The sequence below is a fragment of the Boleophthalmus pectinirostris genome, unplaced genomic scaffold (genome assembly GCF_026225935.1).
Source record: "Boleophthalmus pectinirostris isolate CB_2022bp ecotype Guang Dong unplaced genomic scaffold, ASM2622593v1 HiC_scaffold_10, whole genome shotgun sequence".
NCBI classification, from domain to species: Eukaryota; Metazoa; Chordata; class Actinopteri; order Gobiiformes; family Gobiidae; genus Boleophthalmus; species Boleophthalmus pectinirostris.
In genome coordinates, this window is record NW_026570971.1 from 21,318,594 (window position 1) to 21,339,971 (window position 21,378).

General features: G+C 39.4%; 2 protein-coding genes across 2 annotated transcripts; both read left to right on the top strand.

Moving 5' to 3' along the window:
- Window positions 1–667: 667 nt before the first annotated feature.
- On the top strand, window positions 668–7,708 carry atp6v1c2 (ATPase H+ transporting V1 subunit C2). The gene is made up of 13 exons (XM_055155143.1): window positions 668–796; window positions 1,262–1,329; window positions 2,909–2,994; window positions 3,158–3,220; window positions 3,482–3,576; window positions 3,650–3,741; window positions 3,828–3,923; window positions 4,024–4,092; window positions 5,057–5,149; window positions 5,241–5,328; window positions 6,385–6,482; window positions 6,566–6,695; window positions 7,619–7,708. Exons 1-13 carry the CDS (start codon window positions 668–670, stop codon window positions 7,706–7,708), a joined length of 1,197 nt encoding a protein of 398 aa, XP_055011118.1.
- Window positions 7,709–10,519: 2,811 nt separating this feature from the next.
- kcnf1b (potassium voltage-gated channel, subfamily F, member 1b) lies at window positions 10,520–11,857 on the top strand. The gene has a single exon (XM_020919450.1). The coding sequence runs from the start codon at window positions 10,520–10,522 to the stop codon at window positions 11,855–11,857; it is 1,338 nt and encodes a 445-aa protein (XP_020775109.1).
- Window positions 11,858–21,378: the final 9,521 nt, after the last annotated feature.

The following is a 21,378-nucleotide window of genomic DNA, read 5'->3' on the forward strand; positions in this document are numbered from 1 at the left end:
TTAGATTGATAATGAATCTAAGTATGTATTAAGTTAATTAATGAAAGTTTAAAATTAGCATAGGTTATGGGTTATGTGCGATATTGTGAGTACTTTTTCCATGAAACAGGCAAGAAGCAGAAAATTCAATGTTAATATTAGTATTATTTTCAGTGTCACAGTTCCATCCATTATAACTTGTTCCTTTTTTAAAAAAAATTGTATAGTCTTCTCTGGGATGTCTTCTAATGAAGTGTCGTGTAGCCACAGGTAAGTACCCATAGTGGCAAACCAAACAAGCATGTAAACAAAACAAGTGCCTGCTCCCCTCACCTGGGTGATGTAACAGAGAGTATGATCCGGGGGACAGTCAGCTGTTGGCTCAGTCTCCAACACTGCTCACACTGTCCCTTCACTTTGGGACACTCTCTGAAGATGAACATCAACATAGCCTGATGGTAAGACATTTTAGATTTATGTCTCTTTATAAAAATGTTAAATGTAGGCTACTTAGGGGTCTTAACATGCCCCTCTAGTTGGCTTTATATTTCAATATATATAAAATAATGCAAACATTTTATCAACAAAAACTATCTAATACATGTTTACTGTATTTTCTTCTGTTGAATAGTATATTTCTCATCACTTTCGGGAGCATTTGTCTTCTTGCTCACCCACTTTTGGAGCCATGACTGACTTGTGGCTAATTTCTGTGCCTCTGGACAAGACCAGTTTGACAAATGTAGAGAAACTCAAAAGAACCATTGCCAAAACAAACCAGGCTTCCTGCTGCAAGTTCTCCATCCCTGATCTCAAGGTAGTACCATTGTGTTATCAGTGATTGAACACACAGCCTTTGGTGCTTTTGTATATGATTCAAATATGTGTGTTCTTACATTGTGTTTGTATTATTTAACTATTTCAGCTGATATTGAATGCAGTATTTTTCTTATTTAGTTAATGCCATTGCGTTTTCAAGGGTACAGTGCAGAAGAGGAGGCTGCTGGTGTTTGGTGTCCTTCTCTGGTGTAGCGATAAAGGCTCAGGTTGCTTGCTACAGTTTGAGGCAAAATTTCCATCTGACCTGTTTCACTTTGTGTAAAGTTTATTTTAAAATGCCATTCCCTAATTACAACCAATATTACCAATGCAAGCGTTTTGCATTAAAATAATCCCATAAGGCATACCATCACATACAATCAAGTTTACAATGCACATCTTTGATCGGTTTTATTAGGATGTTATGATCCTTGTACTAAAACAGCTACACTCTTTCTTTCAGGTGGGAATACTTGACACTCTACTTAGTGTTTCAGATGATCTCTCCAGGCTGGACACTGTGACAGAAAGGTAACTTCAAATAAAATAGTAGAGGAAGTGGTTAACTAACAGTGTGTTCTTCTTATTGGTGGAGAGCCTCTTGTGTTAATGGACCATGCATGTTAGTCACTTAATGTGCAGCTTTGTCCTTAATTAAGGTGTGTAACATTGAGCTTGTGTGCGGTTGGTGGCATGATTAATTTATGTTCAAGGGTGACTGATGGTTATTTATATATATATATATATATATATATATATATATATATATATATATATATATATATATATATATATATATATATATATATATATATATATATATATATATATATATATATATATATATACACATATATATATGTGTGTATATGTATATGTATATGTATGTATATATATATATATATATATATATATATATATATATATATATATATATATATATATATATATATATATATATATATATATATATATATATATATATATATATATATATATATCTTGGATGTCCTGACAAAATATTTTGAAAAAATGCATTCTTACCGTGAGTGGGCTTGCCTCTACACAGATCTGACCTTTAATTTAGCCCTGTGGTGTCACTTTCTTGTCTCCAAAAAATATACTCTAAATTCTACATATTTTTATATCAGTATTCATGTTACAGTACTTCAGACTTGTGGTAATCTGTTAATAATGTTACTTGCTGTTCCACGTTACATACATTTTCCAAGTATGTTGTAATTCTTTTTTATAGAGGTGGGTAGAAACTTTAACTTTAACATACTGAATTAAGTAGAATTCAATATGTTCAAGGCAGATGAAAATTGTTGGATGCAAAAGGACAGATTAAGGCAGATTAAGAACACAAATGATCAAGTCTTTTATTGTATTTCTGGCACTTTATTGTCATTTAATTTAAACCAATAAATTCAAACATGCCCAATATATATACAGGCCCAGGGTATCAAAATGTTGTTAATTGTTAAATGAAATGTCAATATTACACTGAAAGTCATAGTAAATCAGGCATTGCTATTATAAATAGTATTTTCATATCATTATCTGCTGTTCTTAGTTAATTGTAGCCATTTTAACACAGGCTAATTTGCAATTTTGTGATTGCTTTAGTCCTCCAAGGTGTTAATAGAATTGTTATACATGTTTAACTATTCAATGGAATACTGATAGTAAGTAAGTTTTTATTTATATAGCGCTTATAACAGACATTTGTCATAAAAGACGCTTTACAGATCATCCATTCATTCACTCCATACCCGGTAGTGGTAAGCTACTATTGTAGCCACAGCTGCCCTGGGGCAGACTGACGGAAGCACAGCTGTCAGTCTGCACCATTGATCCCTCCAACCACCACAATCAGTCATGCACACACTACTTTCATACTAGTCAATATGGGTCAAGTGCCTTGCCTAAGGACACAACAACTGTTTTTGTGACTGGCGCCCCATTGTGGCACCTGAGTTTCCCAGTGATCTCCCATCCAATTACTAACAAGGCTTACTAACCCTGATTAGCTTCTGAGATCTGACAGGATCAGGCTTTGACAAGCCGATCTGGCCTGATATACTAATATTTGTTTTGTTTTTTGCAGTGTGATTAAAAAAACCTGTCAGTGTATGAAGGAGGTGATGGAGCAGTCCAGTGATAAAATGCTGGAAAACACCTTGGCCAATGGTGGTAAGTCATGCACCCCACTGTTCTGGTATGGTGTTTTTTACACTATACAAACTCATTATAGGCGCATGTATGTACCCAGAGCACTGATGCAAATATGACCTACAGTAAGACCACATCATGATCAATTTAAAGTTCACTCATAGTGGTTCATGTCTCCTCTTAGACCACGGAATAAACGAGAAAACTCCTGTGTCACCCCTGCGGGCCTTCTTCCAGTCACTGAGGGGTAGTTTTGTTTGCCATGCTGTGTGTGGAGTGCTGTAAATATGTGTGTATAAACTGCATAGTTTAAATACTAAGAAAGTTTTTTTTTCTTCTCAGTTTAAAACATCACCCTAGCATTAGTAGTAGTATTAGTAGTAGTAGTTGTAGTGTAGTAGGAGTATTAACAATAATAAGGCAGGTTGAAATATAGCTGTGCTACCATCACTTCCAGTCAAGACTACATTTACTTGAGCAGCTGCTAATGAATTGTTCTTTATTATAGTGGACTTGATGAAATATGTGACAAGATTTCAATGGGATAAAGCCAAGTACTCTACATCTCTGCCTCTTTCTGCCCTGACAGAGGTCATCGGCAAGGTGAAAATGCATGTGAATGCATGAAACAATTATTATGACTATTGCTATTAATTTAAATGATGTTTTCTGTTAGGAGGTGACCTTGGTGGAAACAGAGCTAAAATCCAGATCTACTGCATACAACAGTTTGAAAAGTAGTTTTCAAAATTTAGAGTTGAAACATCAGTGAGAACCACTATATATACAAAAATATATAAATGATTTTAATAATTAATTTTGTGGGAAATAAAAACAAACATCTATCTTTGCAGGGGAACACTGCAAACTCGCTGCCTTAACGACATTATCAGAAAAGAGGATCTGGTAGTGTCAGAGTACCTCACAACACTCCTAGTAATTGTTAATAGGTCTGTAACAAATTAGAAGAAGCAGCTAGTTTATTTTGTACAGATTTAGTTCAATATTGTAGTTAATTTGTACGGTTTTGGTATGAATTTTTGTTTCTAGAGGAAGCTATGAACAGTGGGAGAGGACATATGAATCACTCTCAGAGTTTGTGGTGCCTAGGTCGAGTAGGTACGTATTTATATTTCTTATATTTATGTATGGATGTATGTATGTAATTGCACTAACAATTTCCAGGTTTTAAGCCAATGAAGCTTGGAGTAAATTAACTAGTAATGGCTGACCAAAGGTGTTTGATTACCTGGAGAAAGTAATAGTCCACTTCACTGGGATCACTTGCAGGAAGTTAATTGATGCCTGCTGTTTGTTTTCCCATTTGAGAGAAATTAAGTTAAAATGCTCAGTTAGACTAATGTTCAAAATGCAAAGAATAACAAAAGAATAGTAAAATTTCTTAGTATTTCACTAAGGCAAAGATACAGGCCAGACCAGGGCTTAAATTCTAAATCTTCAGAGGTAATTCATGCTCTTTTCATTGAGCCATAAAACTTTCATTGGAGTGATAGACAATAGAGAATCTCATAAGAATACTCTTTTCTAATTATGATAAGTTAGTAACTCCATATCTAAAATACTTCCTTAGATCTTTGTACACAAGTAAAGGACAGTTACATTGCATAATGTACTCAATTAGTAGTACACTTACTGGTGCCAAATTTGTATTTAATTAAAAGTATGCATGAAAAAGCTTAAGTATATACACAATTTTAGTATCATTTTAGATCAGTCTATATTCAGAACATGATTAATTAAGCAGTTTAAAGGTGAATCTTAAAGTTGAATATCATTATCTAAAATATAACACATTCTCTGAGCTCTGGCCAGTCAGAGCAGGTGATGCCTTCCTGTAATGTGTGTTTGTTTGTTTATGAAGCTGAGACTGTTTTAGATTCATGGTTAAAATTACACTCAATTACAAGTACATGCTTAAATAATTAAAGTACAGCTACCCCCAAAAAATCTACCTAATTACAGTAAAGTGAGTGTCTGTAATTTGTTACATTCCACCATGTAATTATTCAGTCGAATCAAATTTTCCTCTTTTATATTTTGTCATTTCGGATACAACCACCAGGAGGCTGTATGAGGACACGGATGCTGGTATCTTCTCAGTGACTCTTTTCAAACGGGCTGTGAGCCAGTTCAAAGCCAATGCGCAGGAGAGCAAGTAAGCAGGGTGCACCGGCAGAAAAAAACACTTATAATGTCCACTGTGTTGTCTGTGTCACTTAACATGGTGTAGCCTATGATCCACACAGGTTCACTGTGCGCGAATACTGTGTGGAGCTGGAGGAGCAGAAGCTGAGAGACATGAAGCAGCTCAGTGCTTGCAAGAAAGAGCAGTATGTAAGTGAAGTACAAAGTTAAAGGGCATAAGGCAGTTATACATGTTTTATTATTATATTATTACTTATTTATTATTATATTACTACTTTTTTTGGACATTAGTGAGATAATAACAGTGGTACATATAGGGTTACATCTGTTAAGTGACTCTTTGGTGAAGATAAATAAAAAGAATTGTTGAAAATTACAGAAAGTAACACTAAATTCTAAAAAGGAAAACTAATCTCCATATCTATGTTATCTGCACAAAATTCCCTTTAGAATGCATGGGCAATTTTTGCACAGGGAACACAATTTGTGAAATATATTTTTTTGTTTTATTTTCTAAATTGGACGACCTTTGTTCCTTGTTTAAAGTATGGTTGTTAGGTAACAATTATGATATTACTTATGTATGTCACCTCTGCCATCCATGTCTAACAGGATGTAAATTATAAATTTAGCCAAAATTGTGAAACTAGGGATATTTAAGGATTATTTGCAGAATCTTACATATGATTATGGTAATTACAACTGAAGTGAAATGAAAAGTGAAATGAGTAGTCTGACCTGTTATATGCACTTTAAAGGACATATACTGCACAAAATTGACTCTTATGAGCTTTAAGTCATGATATAATGTTGTTACCTCGTCAAAAACATAACGGTAGTTGTGTGTTGTTTAATTCACACATTTTAGTAATTGTTTGTTAATAGTCTATCTACATAGTTTTCAAGTTAACAGTGACATTTTACCTTTAGTCAGTAGAGATTGACAATTTCAGCACTAAAATTATCCAAATTATTTTAGAGCAGATGTATGGATCTTAAAAACACAGTGTAGCACCTCCTGTAATACCCCGTGATATCACAAAGTGGATGAAACTGTGTTTTCTGTTTAAAAGAACTCAGCCTAAATATGCAGCACTTGTGTTAAACATGTGTGAATGAAACCACACAAAACTCCATGTATGTTTGTGATGAGGAAACAACATTGTAACATCAGAAAATAGCATAATATAGGCCCTTTAAACCTAAGTTGTCTATCATGTTTTAATACACTACGCTTCTGTTTAGGGGATCTTTGTACGTTGGCTCAAGGTGAATTTTACTCAGTTGTTTGTTGCCTGGATTCACTTAAAAGCATTGAGAGTATTTGTGGAATCAGTCCTCAGGTCAGTAATGCTCTATACAATTAAAAACATAAAATGAGCTACAGATTTTGATAATGTAAACATCTATATTTTATCCTTGCCAGATACGGGCTGCCAGTAAATTTCCAAGCTCTTCTCCTGCAGACTGATAGAAAATGCTCCAAAAAAATGAGAGAAGAACTGGCGTCACTGTTTATGCATCTGGACCCAGCTGCCATGGCCAGCAAGACAGACGTAAGACATAATACACAAAAAATCTAAATCACAAGCCTGTAACTGCAAATACGGCAAAAATGTTATTTTACATTTTTAGTTAAAGCATGCAACATATTACATCATTTAAAAGGAATAATGTGTCAATACTAACAAACTGTAACAGCAACTGTATTTATAATGCACATAAAAAAATTCTCAGATTGAACAAAAATAATCTTCTCATCGATTTATGTCCATTTATCTTGGTTTTGGAAAGCTCTGTCCATCATCACCCACTCTGCCCTATAGTCATACCCTATGGGGCTGACAATATGACAAGGGGTTAGGCCTGAATCATGCTTAACTACATGATCATTAGAAATTAATTCTTTCTCCATGCTTTACATCCCACTTAAAAGGACCTGATCACTGTAGATTAGAAATGATCGAATCAATCGTCATTAAATTCAATAAGTGCACAGCGTCACCCTAGAGCTCACCCAAGCTGTCATTCACAGCCCCATATATAATTACAGACATTAACCACATGCACAGGAGCCCCAGGAAGTTCATCTGCATGCTTCGCTCACACTGTTGGTTTCAAGGTGACTCTTTAAAGTGCGCTGTGAAGCTTTCCTGGCGGAGGGTCCGCCACCTATTTGTCTCCATGGAGATATTACTGTTTTGATTATTTCACAGTTTGGAAATAAGCTTGGTAATCATAATGGAGACAGGTCAGAGCAAGTGTGTACATGGTAAGAATTCATGTTTTTAAGGTATTTTTGTGCTATAAAACACCTGTAATTGAAGAAATGCAAGGTAGATATGTTTAATGCCCTACTGTGGAACATTCCAGGAAAATGAATAATAATAATAATAAATATCTCCATGGAAACAAGCAAGTAGCAGACCCTTTACTTTAGTTACATAGTTCACCTTTAATATTTCTGTATTTGCTGCAGGTGAGCTGTGACATCCCAGGATTGTCTCAGCAAGAGTACTTTTCCTACATCTCCTTCCACATCAACACCACTGTTCTGGAGCTCAGCTAGCAGTGGTGGAAAACGCTGTTACTCTGAAGTGGTTTGTACACAAATAACAAATGAAAGTGCCCTGTAAATAAATGTACAGATATGAGTTGTTTCAAAACTCCTTTATTATGAAGATGCACCATTCATCACATTAAAAGTTTATAAAAAAGTCCAGCTGATGCTGTCGTACAGTTTAGTTGAATTGAATTGCATTGGGGCCCCAGGTTCTAGTATAGTATGTTATTTGTAACTCACTCTTGGACAATGTTAATGTGAACCCTATTGTAAGACAAAAAAAAACAAAAACTGAACTTTGCTCTTCGTAAAAATTACTGTACAGAATTGTTTATTATATTTTAACTGTAATTGTGATCTGTTAAAAGTCTAAAACAAGAAGCTGAGGGTTAAACTTGCAGCATGCTTCATGGGTTTGATGTATTTATCAAGTGAACAAATGTGTACAGTAATCAGAAGAAACAACAATTAAACATGATACAATTATAACTGCAATATGTTATGCTTGTTATGTTATTTTTGTTCAAACAAAATTTTAACATCAGCTAAGGAGTGCATTTACAGTTTTGTTTTTTGTTTTTTTCAATCACTTGACACACTTGAAAATTGACATTTGCAAAAGAGCTCACACAGAATCCCTGACAGGGTTACGGTTTTCCTAAACAAAGTTTAATCACAGCAAAATACTATTTCATATTCAAAACTGATAAAATGCGCTTTTGGGGGATGATTTAATCTCAAAACTCCCAAACTATGGTCATATGTTTTTCTGAGCACTTAGTCCTGCTCTCACTGGTCTAGTCTGACACTAGGGTTCACACTTTACACACAAGAAATTTGGGTCTGGAAGTGTTTTTTTTTTTTCTTTTCTTGATATATTCTAGATTTTTTTGTAAAATAATAATAATAAGAAAAATAATAATAATTTCAATAAATGTACATATTATTGATTATGCTTCAACACTTGCTCTATGCAATGTCCGGACCATGAAACATGAAGAAGTAAGAACAGTGTAGTCTACTGTAAGTAGTAGTCTCTGACTTATGTGTGAAATCCATTGGTGACATTTTGAGTGTTCACAGATATTTGCTTTTTGCTGCCATGCTTGAGTTTCTTTATTGAAAAAAAAAAAAAAGTTTTTTCAATCTCTTTGGCACTTTTGTTGAAAGATCCCACAAAGTCCTAAACATGGAAAACTATAGTTTAGCAAAATGCAGTTTTTCATTCAAAACTTCAAATCATCCCAAAAAGCAAGTTTTACCATCAAAATCCTCACACTTTGATCATGTTTTTCTGTGCTTTTTCATTCATTTAACAGTGCAACTCAAACACTCTTTTTGTTCTCAGTGACCACAGAGAATCAATGGTTTATTGCAGTTTGACTCTGGGGGTCACACTTTACACACCTTGAATTTTGGACTGGAAGAACTGCGCTTTTATGTCTAAAACCTTTCTGTATTGTATTGTGTAAAATATAAAAGCACACATTATCAACTGAAAAGGAGATTTTGCAGTATTTGATCAAAAATATGTATGCAGAAGAAAACTGAAAGATGTTGGAATACCAAATACATCAACATTACCTTACTGTAATATATGTTCTTGAAAATCAAACAGAACTGTATATATGTATGTAGTCCATACATGTACTTAGTGTCTGTACTCAGCGCTGAGACCCTTCTCTCAGTTTGACTCATGTGTGAAATACTTTGATGTGAGATTTTTGGTGCTCACAAATTTAGATTTCCCATTCAGTTTGAGTTTCTATATTGAAAGTGACAGAGTTTGGGCCCAAATCCTTTAGCATATGAGAACAGGCCTCTAGTGTTGAAAAAACAAGGTGAATTCTCTGATCATGTGTGTTTGTGAATGAGAGCTGAACGGCCCTGAGAACTGTGTGAACTGTGATGCGATCACCTGTGCCCCTGGACAAAAACATGTTTGAATCAAAAGATCATACTCAACCAAGTTTCAAAAAATGTGCTAAAATGATAGAGAAAAACTGTAACAGAGTTTAGGCCAACATCCTCACCTGAGAAGAGACCTGTGGTATTGAAAACATATTTTTGAATGAAAGTTGCGCCAAGTGTTTTGACAAGAGCCTAAGAACTGTGCCCCTGTTTAAATATATTTTTGAATCAAAGTAAACCAAGTTTCAAACAATGTGTTAAAATGATTGAAAAGAAAACCTTTAGAATTTGATAAGGATTAAATCTTTTGTTCAACACATGTTGTGTATTCCTCACTAACATGAGAGGACTGTCCCATGTGGCTTCCAGTTTCCATGGTAAAATATTTTCACTCTAATAATGCAAATTTATGATGGCAGGAATAAGGAGTGTGCCACATAAATTAGTTGGTATTAGATGTGGGAAAAGTAAGTATACGTAAGTAAGGGGTATATAAACGTGCAAGTGGAGAATTAAATAACGTTTGAGTTGTTTATGTGTGGAGTAGTCAACAGTCAACATTATTTGTTACAATAATGCTAATAGTTACACTTCCTATGCGGTTTGATTGGTGACTAACATCTTCTGTTGATGAATATTCAGTGATTCTGAACCAAACGCTGCATATTGCATTTCTGACACCAGAATCGATAGATGTCACATGGGTGTAGAGATTGCCTCTCTCCAGCTCACAGAAGGAGAGAGAGAGGTGGGTAGTGATAGGTAAAGCTGTGCGCCAAAGCGGTGCCACTCATTTCAGCGCTTTGGAGAGCTTTGGCCGTTTTACGCACAAGTGTAATGGACAATTACTTTAGTTAATGCGCCCTTGTGCGAGTTTTTTCACGTTGGACACTTATAGATGTCATAATGTGGACTGTACCGAAGCCAAAATATAGACCCGGTTTGTGCACTGAAGGGGAGATCGCCGTGAACATAGGCGGAGTTCGAGTGGTTCTTTTCGGGGACGTCCTGAACCGTTACCCGGAGAGCAGACTAGCGGAGCTGCTGACCTGCTCCACTCAAAACTACGAGAGGATTTCAAGTCTTTGCGATGATTTTGACCCCGGCAGAAAAGAGTTCTACTTTGACCGTGACCCAGACGCGTTTAAGTGTATCATAGATGTCTATTATTTTGATGAAATCCACATCAAAAACGGGATCTGCCCTATCTGCTTCATAAAAGAAATGGAATACTGGAAAATAGACCAGAGCGTTTTGGACGAGTGTTGTAAAAGTTATTTGAGTGAGAAAGAGGAAGAATTGAAGGAGATCTCCAGTAAAGTAAAGGTGATCCTGGAGGACTTGGAAGTGGAGCGGTGCGTAACGCGGAGCCAAAAGTGCCAGAGGTTTTTATGGCGCCTTATGGAAAAACCAAGCTCCTCTTTAACAGCGCGTGTCATTGCTATCGCTTCTTTCCTGTCAGTTCTCGTGTCTGCGGTAGTCATGTGCGTGGGGACCATCCCCGAGCTCCAGGTGCCAGACGCGGAGGGGAAACTTGTTGAACACCCCACGCTCGATGTCATAGAGACCGCGTGCATGATGTGGTTCACTGCGGAGTATGTGCTGCGTCTCGCCTCATCTCCAAACAAAGTTCACTTCGCTTTTTCTATTATGAACGTGATAGACTTCATGGCTATCATGCCTTTCTATGTGGTTTTAACGCTCACGTATCTCGGCACCGCGTCAATGATGGAACTCGCAAATGTGCAGCAGGCGATACAAGCTCTGCGCATCATGCGAATAGCGAGAATATTCAAGTTGGCCCGCCACTCGGCTGGACTTCAAACGCTCACATATGCGCTGAAAAGGAGCCTCAAAGAATTGGGCCTACTCCTCATGTACATGGGAGTGGGTATATTTGTTTTCTCAGCGCTGGCATACACGATGGAACAAAGTCATCCCGAAACACTTTTCAGAAGCATCCCTCAGTCGTTCTGGTGGGCCATAATCACCATGACCACAGTGGGGTATGGTGACATTTACCCCAAAACGACCTTGGGGAAGTGCAACGCAGCAGTCAGCTTCCTCTGTGGAGTAATAGCCATTGCTCTCCCTATTCACCCCATTATCAATAACTTTGTCATCTTTTACAATAAGCAAAAAGTGCTGGAGATAGCGGCCAAGCGCGAGGTGGAGCTGATGGAGATGAAGTCCACGCCAGAGACGGAGAGAAAGAGCAGGGAGCAAGTATCAGCAGCTTCGTAACAATAAAGTGACACATGTGCAGGCAAACAACCGCTCATCATTGGACACTATTCAAGAAATGTAATACTTTGCTGTGAAGCCAGTCTCGTCTATTGTCAGCCATGCGCAATGTTACTTATTATAGGAGCCATGTGGTGACTCCAGCTGTTTGAAACGTTTGTCAGTGTCAATGTGAAGGGTATTGTAATGTGTGAGATTGGACTGTGTATTGAAAAAAAAAAAAAAAAAGCTCAAAGAGTCACAAAACTTGAGATGTGATACAAATGATATAATGATGCAAAATATTTTGACTAATATGTGTGTACAGTATTAAAATGGATTTCAGTGGATGAATGAAACGGACAAAAAACACCCACAAAATATATAATGAAGCATGCAATATGTATTTTTTTTAATTTATTTCATCTTAAAGCTTTAGTTATATTTTTAAACATCTCAAATCTAAGATTAAGTCCTGAACGTTAAAGATGCAGTGTGTAACTTTTCTGGTGAATGGTCCGACACTTGCTTGTCTCCTCGGTGATGTTACTGTTTTGCCTTGATTATCAATGGCTTACCAATGTACAGTTAATCCATTGATTATATTACAGAAACGAGCTTTGCACATTATCCATAAAGTAGGATTTTTAGAACACACCCATAATATTTTTATTCAATCCAAGCTCTTAAAGATTCCTGATCTTGTAAAACATTATACACATTATACACACAAAATACACCAATCGCTGCTATTTGGTAGTGATGTATGTAATGTTCCCCTAACAGGGCTAACTTGTATATTAAGCTTCCCAAATCCTGTAGGAAAAAGGACAATGACGTCTTTCCCCTTGATACAATTCACCAGACATTCTTTTTGTTCTGGCTTTAAATCCTCGATCTTGAGAATCATTACCAACACAGAATATATGATATAATATAATATATACATCTTCACTGACTGGCTGGTGTCCAAACTCGCACTTCCGGGGTTTTTGCGAACCATCTAGTGTATTCGGATTCCTGACCTAGTCGCTGGAGAGAAATTAAATTGAGCGGAGGCAGTAGGTGGCACCAGCCTGGCTAAATTTTATTCAGAGTATGCAACAATTTACTACCAAGTAATCTACAATCTACATATATGCTACATATCATATATATATATATATATATATATATATATATATATATATATATATATATATATATATATATATATATATATATATATATATATATATATATATATATATATATATATATTCTTCTCACTCCTTTTTGTTGTGTTTATTTTCATTTCTATTATGATTTTATTTATGTTATATGTTCCATTGTATAAGAATGTAAACCTCTACTTTCCCAAAATAAATACAAAAATAAAGAAATAAAGAAAAAAAACATTATTCCACAGTATGGAAATAAACTTGGTAATCACAATAGAGACAGGTTAAAGGTCAGATCTATGGAGAAGCAAGCTTGCACATGGTCAGAATTCACCAGTAATTGAACAAATGCAAGGGAGATATGTTTAACGACCTGATGGTGAACATTCAAGGCAAAGAAATAGCAAAAAGCAAGTACCAGGCTCTCCACCTTACACTGTACACCTTAAGTTTAGTTTTAGGTTAGACAACTCACCAGGAATCAATATTTAATTCCACTTCCATGAAGAATTCCTTATTTAACTTTTGTCAAAGAAATCTCTCTGCATTTGGTAGGCCATGCATGTCTTTGTTTGTACTGATAACATATTTCACAGTGTCCACATATACTTTATCTGTGCTTATACTTCATACACAGACACAGTGGTCTGTGAGAAGATCCAGTCCCCAGCAGAAAGCACTTCAAAGTAAAGCCTATAGCCACCTCCTCACCAGTCTCAGCCCCGTCTCCCTCCAATTCCTCCTACTGAGTCCAGTTCTCCCCATCTCTTTATGTCAGGCGTCACCTTTTGAGGCAAAGAGGGAAACAAAGGTCTTTATAAAGTGCAACAAAACAAAAGAAAACAAATGTACATACGTGGGTGGATTGATTGGAGTGTGTAATTACATAAATTTTGCTGAAAAACAACAGCGTCTCATGGAGTATTCGTCAGTGGTCATTGTTGTTGCATATTCAAAATAAGTGCTGTGTTTATGGGTACTCTGGGGCCTCTGTTGTGTAAGAATGTGAGAAATCTGATCAAAACAATCATGTCTATACTGAAATATAAAATATAAATTCAGGCCAAAGACCAGGTTACAGGTGGGCAACCCTCTAACAGTCAGAATGCCAGTTTTCTAAGAAATTTTGAGCAGTAAAAACACCTGTAACTGAATAAATGTAAGGTAGAGCTGTTTAATGTCATAATGTGGAACATTCCTAGCCTGATTCATCAGCGGGTTTCACTTTGTGGAAACCATCTGACCTGACAGCATTAGAATTCTTTCGTTCAATGGTGGACGGGTACTATTTTTATTTAAACAATCACTACTATTTAGTCATGACGTATGTAATGCGCATCTAACAGGGCTAACTGGTATATTAAGCGTTTCCCAAATCCCATAGGAAGAAGGGCAATAATGTCTTTTCCCTTGATAAAATTCACCAATCATTCTCTTTATTCCTGCTTTAAATCCTCGATCTCGGGAATTTTGGGAATCTCACACTTCCGAGGTTCTTGCAAACAGTCTAGTGTATTCTGATTCCTGACCTAGTCGCTGGAGAGAAATGAAATTGAGCAGAGGCACTAGCCTGGCTAGAACATTCCAGGCAAAGCAAGGACATCTCCACAGAAACAAGCAAGTGATGGACACCCAACCAAAAAGTTATATAGTGCACATTTAAACTTAGACACATTTTATTGATCCAGAAAGGAAATCATTTGGACACAGTAGCTCACACGTCACAATAAATATAATAATAAAGAGCAAAAATATAAATGCTAATAATTCATTCAAAATAAGTAGCACAAATAGCAAGAGTCTGGTGTTAAATAAGGCACAATTGTATGAATGTATATGTACAAATAAAAATAAAATATAAAAATATATCATACAAATACAGCAATATTGCGGCGTATGTAGCCCAATGCTTATCCCACACGCCGCTGTGGGCTAAGACGTGGGGTAAAACACTGTGGACGCGTAACTCGGAACAAATGCACATATACACGGTACTTGTTTGTAATAGTAGGCATACGCGTTAGAGCACTTACTTTAAAGCTGCTGCCGTCCGTAGCCATGCACCGATTCCTTCTATATCCAAATCTTTCCTGTTAAAATACGGTCAACAGAAAGTTGCTCCCCGTGCTCACCCCGCCGCCATGATCCAAGGCCTTACACTCAGCAGGTGAGCGCGCTCATATATAGACCACACCACACCCACCGTGCCACCCCCAACCACCGCAGTGTAGTGCACAGAGTTAAATCACGTGCACATTAGTCACATGAGGAAACCAATAAAAAACCCACGAATGGCTCCTACACAGCAACCTTAAACGTTACATACTGTGTCTTTAAATCACTAATTACAGCAGATTACAATGAATCTGTTCACCATAGGCACTATAGTTCTTGACCTTTGGAAGCTGAAAGAGCCTCCTCCGAGGTATTTGTGAGTCTCTGGTGAGCATTTATCCTGTGCTCTCCTGGTGCAGGGATCAATGTTGCCCTGTATGGACATGAAAGAGCTGCAGAGGTCTGCTTATCAATACCTGCTTCACCAGGTCAGGCCTGCCTCTCCACAACAGAGGTCTCCCACGATCTTTACTCTTCTATGGGCGTGTGTTTGGGGGAGGGGCGTGGGCTCAGATGATCCTTTGAATTCTCGGTGGGAATATTGGAGTCATTGTGGGTGTAATTTGGGTTTGATTTTGGTGAAGATAAACAGCTTCTATTTTTATATACACATTTTTTTCATCACAGTGTTGTAATATGACACCTGAAATGCCCAGGAAGGAACCTCATTTTAGAAATTACAAGTTTTCCTCATATATGCTGATGATGGCATGTTGCATCTTGACATCCTGCTGCAACATTTTAACTACTGTTTTCCCTTCACCCGACTAAGTGACAGAAGTGGAAACACAGCCAGAAATGTATTTTAATGGTCTACAGACAATTATATTTGACTTGACTTTAAAGGGCTCATACCTGGAGTTGTGTTTTGTTTCATTCACACATGTTTAACACACATGTGTAAATGAAACAAAACACAACTCCAGGTGTGTTTTTGAGGAACAGCATTAAAACATGACTTAAAGCTCATAATATAGTGGTACAATGTCTTTCTGGACAGGGTAGAACTCAGCCTCGTCAGAGAGTTTAAATACCTGGGACTGACGTTGGACTTGACATTGGCATTTAAGAAACACATTAAGCACCTCACAAAAACTGTTAATTTTAACTTAGTGAATTTTAAACAGGTAATATCCTTTATGACTCTATATGCAGCACGAATGTTTTTACACTCCATGATTGTGTCTGAATATAGAGGATTGCAGAACCCCACAGTCGCCTGCTGCTGGCACAAAACTCAAATCAGTCGAGACACTTTTTTAAAAAGCTGTAAAAATACTGGACAAGAAACCATTTTAATTTTATTTTCACCACTGCAGTATTTTAGACAAGCACAACTTGCTTAATGTATGGGAGGAGCCATATGGGGCCATTGCAAAGAGATCTGGGTGGCAGTCGAAGGCTGGGGCCTCGGCGACCGGATCTCCGGACATGGAGACTAGCTCTAGGGACATGGAATGTCACCTCACTGGAGGGGAAGGAGCCTGAGCTTGTGCGGGAGGTTGAGCGTTACCGACTAGATATAGTCGGCCTCACCTCCATGCACAGTTTGGGCTCTGGAACCCAACTCCTTGAGAGGGTCTGGACTCTCCATATCTCTGGTGTTGGCCGCGGAGAGCGGCGGCGGGCTGGTGTGGGCCTGCTCATTGCCCCACAGCTCAGCCGCTGTGTGTTGGAGTTCACCCTGGTGAACAAGAGGGTCGCGTCCCTGCGCCTTCGGGTCGGGGACAGGTCTCTCACTGTGGTGTCGGCCTATGGGCAGAACAGCAGTGCTGAGTACCCGGCCTTCTTGGAGTCCCTGGGAGGGGTACTAGACAGTATACCAACCGGGGATTCCGTTGTTCTACTGGGGGACTTCAACGCCCACATGGGCAACGACAGTGACACTTGGAGAGGGGTGATTGGGAGGAACGGCCTCCCCGATCTGAACCCGAGCGGTGTTTTGTTATTGGACTTCTGTGCTAGTCACAGTTTGTCCATAACGAACACCATGTTCGAGCACAAGGGTGTCCATAAGTGCACGTGGCACCAGGACACCCTAGGCCGGAGGTCGATGATCGACTTTGTAGTCGTGTCATCTGACCTCCACCCGCGTGTCTTGGACACTTGGGTGAAGACCTGGCAGGCCCAAGTGTGTAGTGAGGGCCTGTTGGGTACGTCTGGAGGAGCCCTCTGTTAGAGGGGCTTTCAACTCGCACCTCCTACCGGAGGTGCGAGCTGTGGGCGTAAGGTCTGTGGTACCTGTCACAGCGGCAATCCCCAAACCCGGTGGTGGACACCGGAAGTAAGGGATGCCGTCAAGCTGAAGAAGGAGTCCTATCGGGTCTTGTTGGCTCGTGGGACTCCTGAGGCAGCCGATGGGTACTGGCCGGCCAAGCGTGTTGCAGCTTGTGTGGTTGCAGAGGCAAAAACTCGGAGCTGGGAGGAATTCGGGGAGGCCATGGAGGAGGACTATCGGACAGCCTTAAAGAGGCTAAGGGCTGTCCGGTCCCTGTATGACCGGAGCAGGAGCTGTGTTCGCATTGCTGGCAGTAAGTCAGACCTGTTCCTGGTGCATGTTGGACTCCACCAGGGCTGCCCTTTGTCACCGGTTCTGTTCATTGTATTTATGGACAGAATTTCTAGGCACAGTCAGGGGCCGGAGGTGGTCCGGCTTGGGGACCACAGGATCTCATCTCTGTTGTTCGCAGATGATGTTGTCTTGTTGGCTCCATCGAACCAGGACCTGCAACGTGCACTGGGGCACTCGGTTGGCAGCCGAGTGTGAAGCTGCTGGGATGAAGATCAGCTCTTCCAAGTCCGAGGCCATGGTTCTCGACCGGAAAAAGGTGGCTTGCCCTCTCCGGGTGGGTGGGGAGTCTTTGCCTCAAGTAGAGGAGTTCAAGTATCTCGGGGTCTTGTTCATGAGTAAGGGAAGGAACGTGAGATTGACAGGCGGATCGGTGCAGCATGCGCAGTGATGCGGTCACTGTATCGGACCGTTGTGGTGAAGAGGGAGCTGAGCCGAAAGGCGAAGCTCTCGATTTACCGGTCAGTCTTTGTTCCTACTCTCACCTATGGTCATGAGCTCTGGGTAATGACCGAAAAGACATGATCACGGATACAAGCGCTCGAAATGAGTTTCCTTCGCAGGGTGGCTGGGCGCTCCCTTAGAGATAGGGTGAGGAGCTCAGTCACACGGGAGGAGCTCGGAGTAGAGCCGCTGCTCCTCCACGTCGAGAGGAGCCAGCTGAGGTGGCTCGTGCATCTGTTCCGAATGCCTCCTGGACGCCTCCCTCGGGAGGTGTTCTGGACATGTCTCACCGGGAGGAGGCCCCGGGGAAGACCCAGGACACTCTGGAGGGACTATGACTCTTGGCTGGCCTGGGAAAGCCTCGGGGTTCCCCCGGAGGAGCTGAAGGACGTGTCTGGGGTGAAGGAAGTCTGGGAGTCCCTTCTTAGACTGCTGCCCCCGCGACCTGGCCCCAGAAAAAGAAGAAAATGGATGGATGGAACTTTCTTAATTTTAATAATTTTGTTGATTTTAAATATGGATGTTTTATATATAAAGTTTTGCATGGACTTGCCCCCCATCCATTACAGGATTTTATTAAAGTAAAGAGTGTCAGTGGGATGGGAACTAGGGTCACAGCCCAGGGGAACTGTGAGGTCCCACGTAGATGCACCACATTTGGACAAAGTGTGTCTCAGTCAGAGGCACTAAGTTCTGGACCAGTCTCCCATTATCAAAAAGTGAAACTCCAACACTAGACACTTTCAAATCCCACTTAAAACAGTGGCTAAAGGAAAACCAGACTTGTGGACACTTTTAGTGCATAACTCTCACTTGTTATTGTTTTTTTCTGTTAAATTTGTGGTGTTACCTGCCTAGGGACTACAGATGGAAATGAGCATTTTTACTATAATCTGGCATATTTACATTGCAATGTTCATTAATATGCACTGTCCCTATTAAATAAATTAAAAATAAGTAAATTAATTAATTAATTCCATTATAATAATATAGGACCTTTAAGTTTCCTATTCCAGATGTCAAACCATTTGTATTTAACCACAAATTTGTCAAACTGAGATTTCTTTTGCATTCTGCCCTTGTAGCCCTCCAGGAACCATGTTGTTTTGTTCATAGAAACCCCATTTCAGTCACATATCCCCCTCTGCTTCCCCCTTTCCTCTGTGAAAGCCGCACTACTTCCCTCAGCAGTGGTCTTCTGTTGTCATGGTTCCAGCTTTAAATAACTGGCTGCCTCATTATTCTGCCTCATGAACCTTTTTTATGCTTTGAGACTAGACTCCCACATTCAATGTTCTCTGTGCTTGATCAAAATAGGTTTAATAGCGACTCCTTGCAAAAAACAAGCACGTCAAAAATGAATCATATCAGGTGTGGAGCGCGCAGAAGTAGAAAATACACTGAGGTGTCGAATGACTTGAAATCTGAGCTCTATGTAATAAGAAGCTAAGTCGGTTTGCAATGAGATATGTCTCCAAATACAATCTAAATTGACTTTAAGTTGTCCCCTTTTCACTTACTTCTGCTTCTCGTGCCAAAGTACAGACACACACCACCACTATTATATCTATTTTGAAATAAGTGAATGTTGGTGCGGTTGTAAAGGTTTCATAGCATCTTCCAGTGCTGTTTAGTGTCAAGTGTGGTATAAATTCTTGTTCTATTGATTAGAGCCATTTTTTTCTCCTCTGTGTTTCCTTCTAATGCCCAGAGGAATTCAGTGGCTTTAGAATCTGACCGTACAAGGTAATACAGCATCATGAGGTCAGCTGTAACTTACCTGTATCTGGTAATTAACAAGTTATAATTAATGCCTTGCCTTTATAGAGTCGATTCGTACATTCAGTGAGCCTTTCTTGCACTGATCTTTACATCAGTGCATTTCATCAAATCAAATCAAACTTTATTTATAAAGCACTTTTCATACAAAATGCAACACAAAGTGCTTTACAGTGATTAAAAACAGTCCCGCATTTCCAACCACCCAACCACCCACCCACCAACCCAACCCCCGCACCCCCAACCCCACATAGTCAAACAACCCAAACACACACTCACATACACACAAACATGCACACACAGACACACACACACACACACACTCACACTCACATGCTAAAATACATAACCGGACACAATAAAATGTGAGGCTGAATACAGGCGAACCAGTTGAGAAAGCACCATCAGAGGAGCCGTCTGCACCGGGAGCAGAGAGACGTCCACCACCACCAGGAACCACCACAGGGTCCAGGGGAGAGATGAAGCCCAGGCACCTGAGGCCCAAGCACCATCCCTCCACCAGGAGCCCACAGGACAGACCCAGCAGCCACAGCTGACGTCCACTCCCGATGCAGAGGACTCCTACAGAGGAGACACTGGAAATCCTAAAAAATATGCCTAAGATAAATAAATATAGTAAAATGTGTACAATAAAAACAAGTAAAAGTATAAGATTTCAATCAAAAGCTAAGCTAAAAAGGTGGGTCTTGAGCCTGCTCTTAAAAACATGAACATTCTCTGCAGCCCTGAGCTCCTCCGGCAGGCAGTTCCATAGACGAGGGCCATAGTGCTGAAAAGACGCCTCTCCGTGAGTGTGTGTCCTGACTTTGGGAATGACCAGGAACCTGCTGCCAGAGGAGCGCAGGGTCCGCGAGGGTTCGTAAGGTAAAAGCAGTTCTGAAAGATAAGAGGGCCCAAGACCATTAAGACATTTAAAAACCAGTAAAAGAACTTTAAAATCGATCCTGAAACACACAGGGAGCCAATGCAGTGATTTTAAAACCGGTGTAATGTGGTCCCGCCCTCTGGTCCTCGTCAGGACACGTGCTGCTGAATTTTGTAATAATTGCAAACCTGAAATACTCTTTTTGGGAAGACCAGAGAGCAGGGCATTACAGTAGTCTATTCGACTGGTGATAAAAGCATGCATCAGCGTCTCTGTGTTGGCCAGAGAGAGAATGGGGCGGACTCTGGCTATGTTTTTTAGGTGATAAAAACCTATTTTTTGTGATGTTCTTAATTGTGTGGGATAAAAGTTAGCTCAGAGTCAAAAATGACACCCAGGTTTTTCACTAGAGGAGATGGGTTAAAGGACTGTGTTTGGTATTTGGGTAAAAGTTTCTCTCTCTGGGCCTCAGGACCAATGACTAAAACCTCAGTTTTGTCCTGGTTAAGCTGGAGGAAGTTTTCTGCCATCCAGGACTTAATTTCTAGAATGCAGTTAAAAAGGGCATCCATTGGTCTGGTGTCATCAG

Bases quoted from the DNA above. Each gene is read 5' to 3' on its own strand.
- atp6v1c2 (XM_055155143.1), top strand. From the start codon at position 668: ATGACTGACTTGTGGCTAATTTCTGTGCCTCTGGACAAGACCAGTTTG. The intron at 3,221-3,481 runs GTAGTTTTGTTT...TCTTTATTATAG, and splicing joins CTTCTTCCAGTCACTGAGGG to TGGACTTGATGAAATATGTG. The intron at 5,329-6,384 runs GTAAGTGAAGTA...GCTTCTGTTTAG, and splicing joins CTTGCAAGAAAGAGCAGTAT to GGGATCTTTGTACGTTGGCT.
- kcnf1b (XM_020919450.1), top strand. From the start codon at position 10,520: ATGTGGACTGTACCGAAGCCAAAATATAGACCCGGTTTGTGCACTGAA.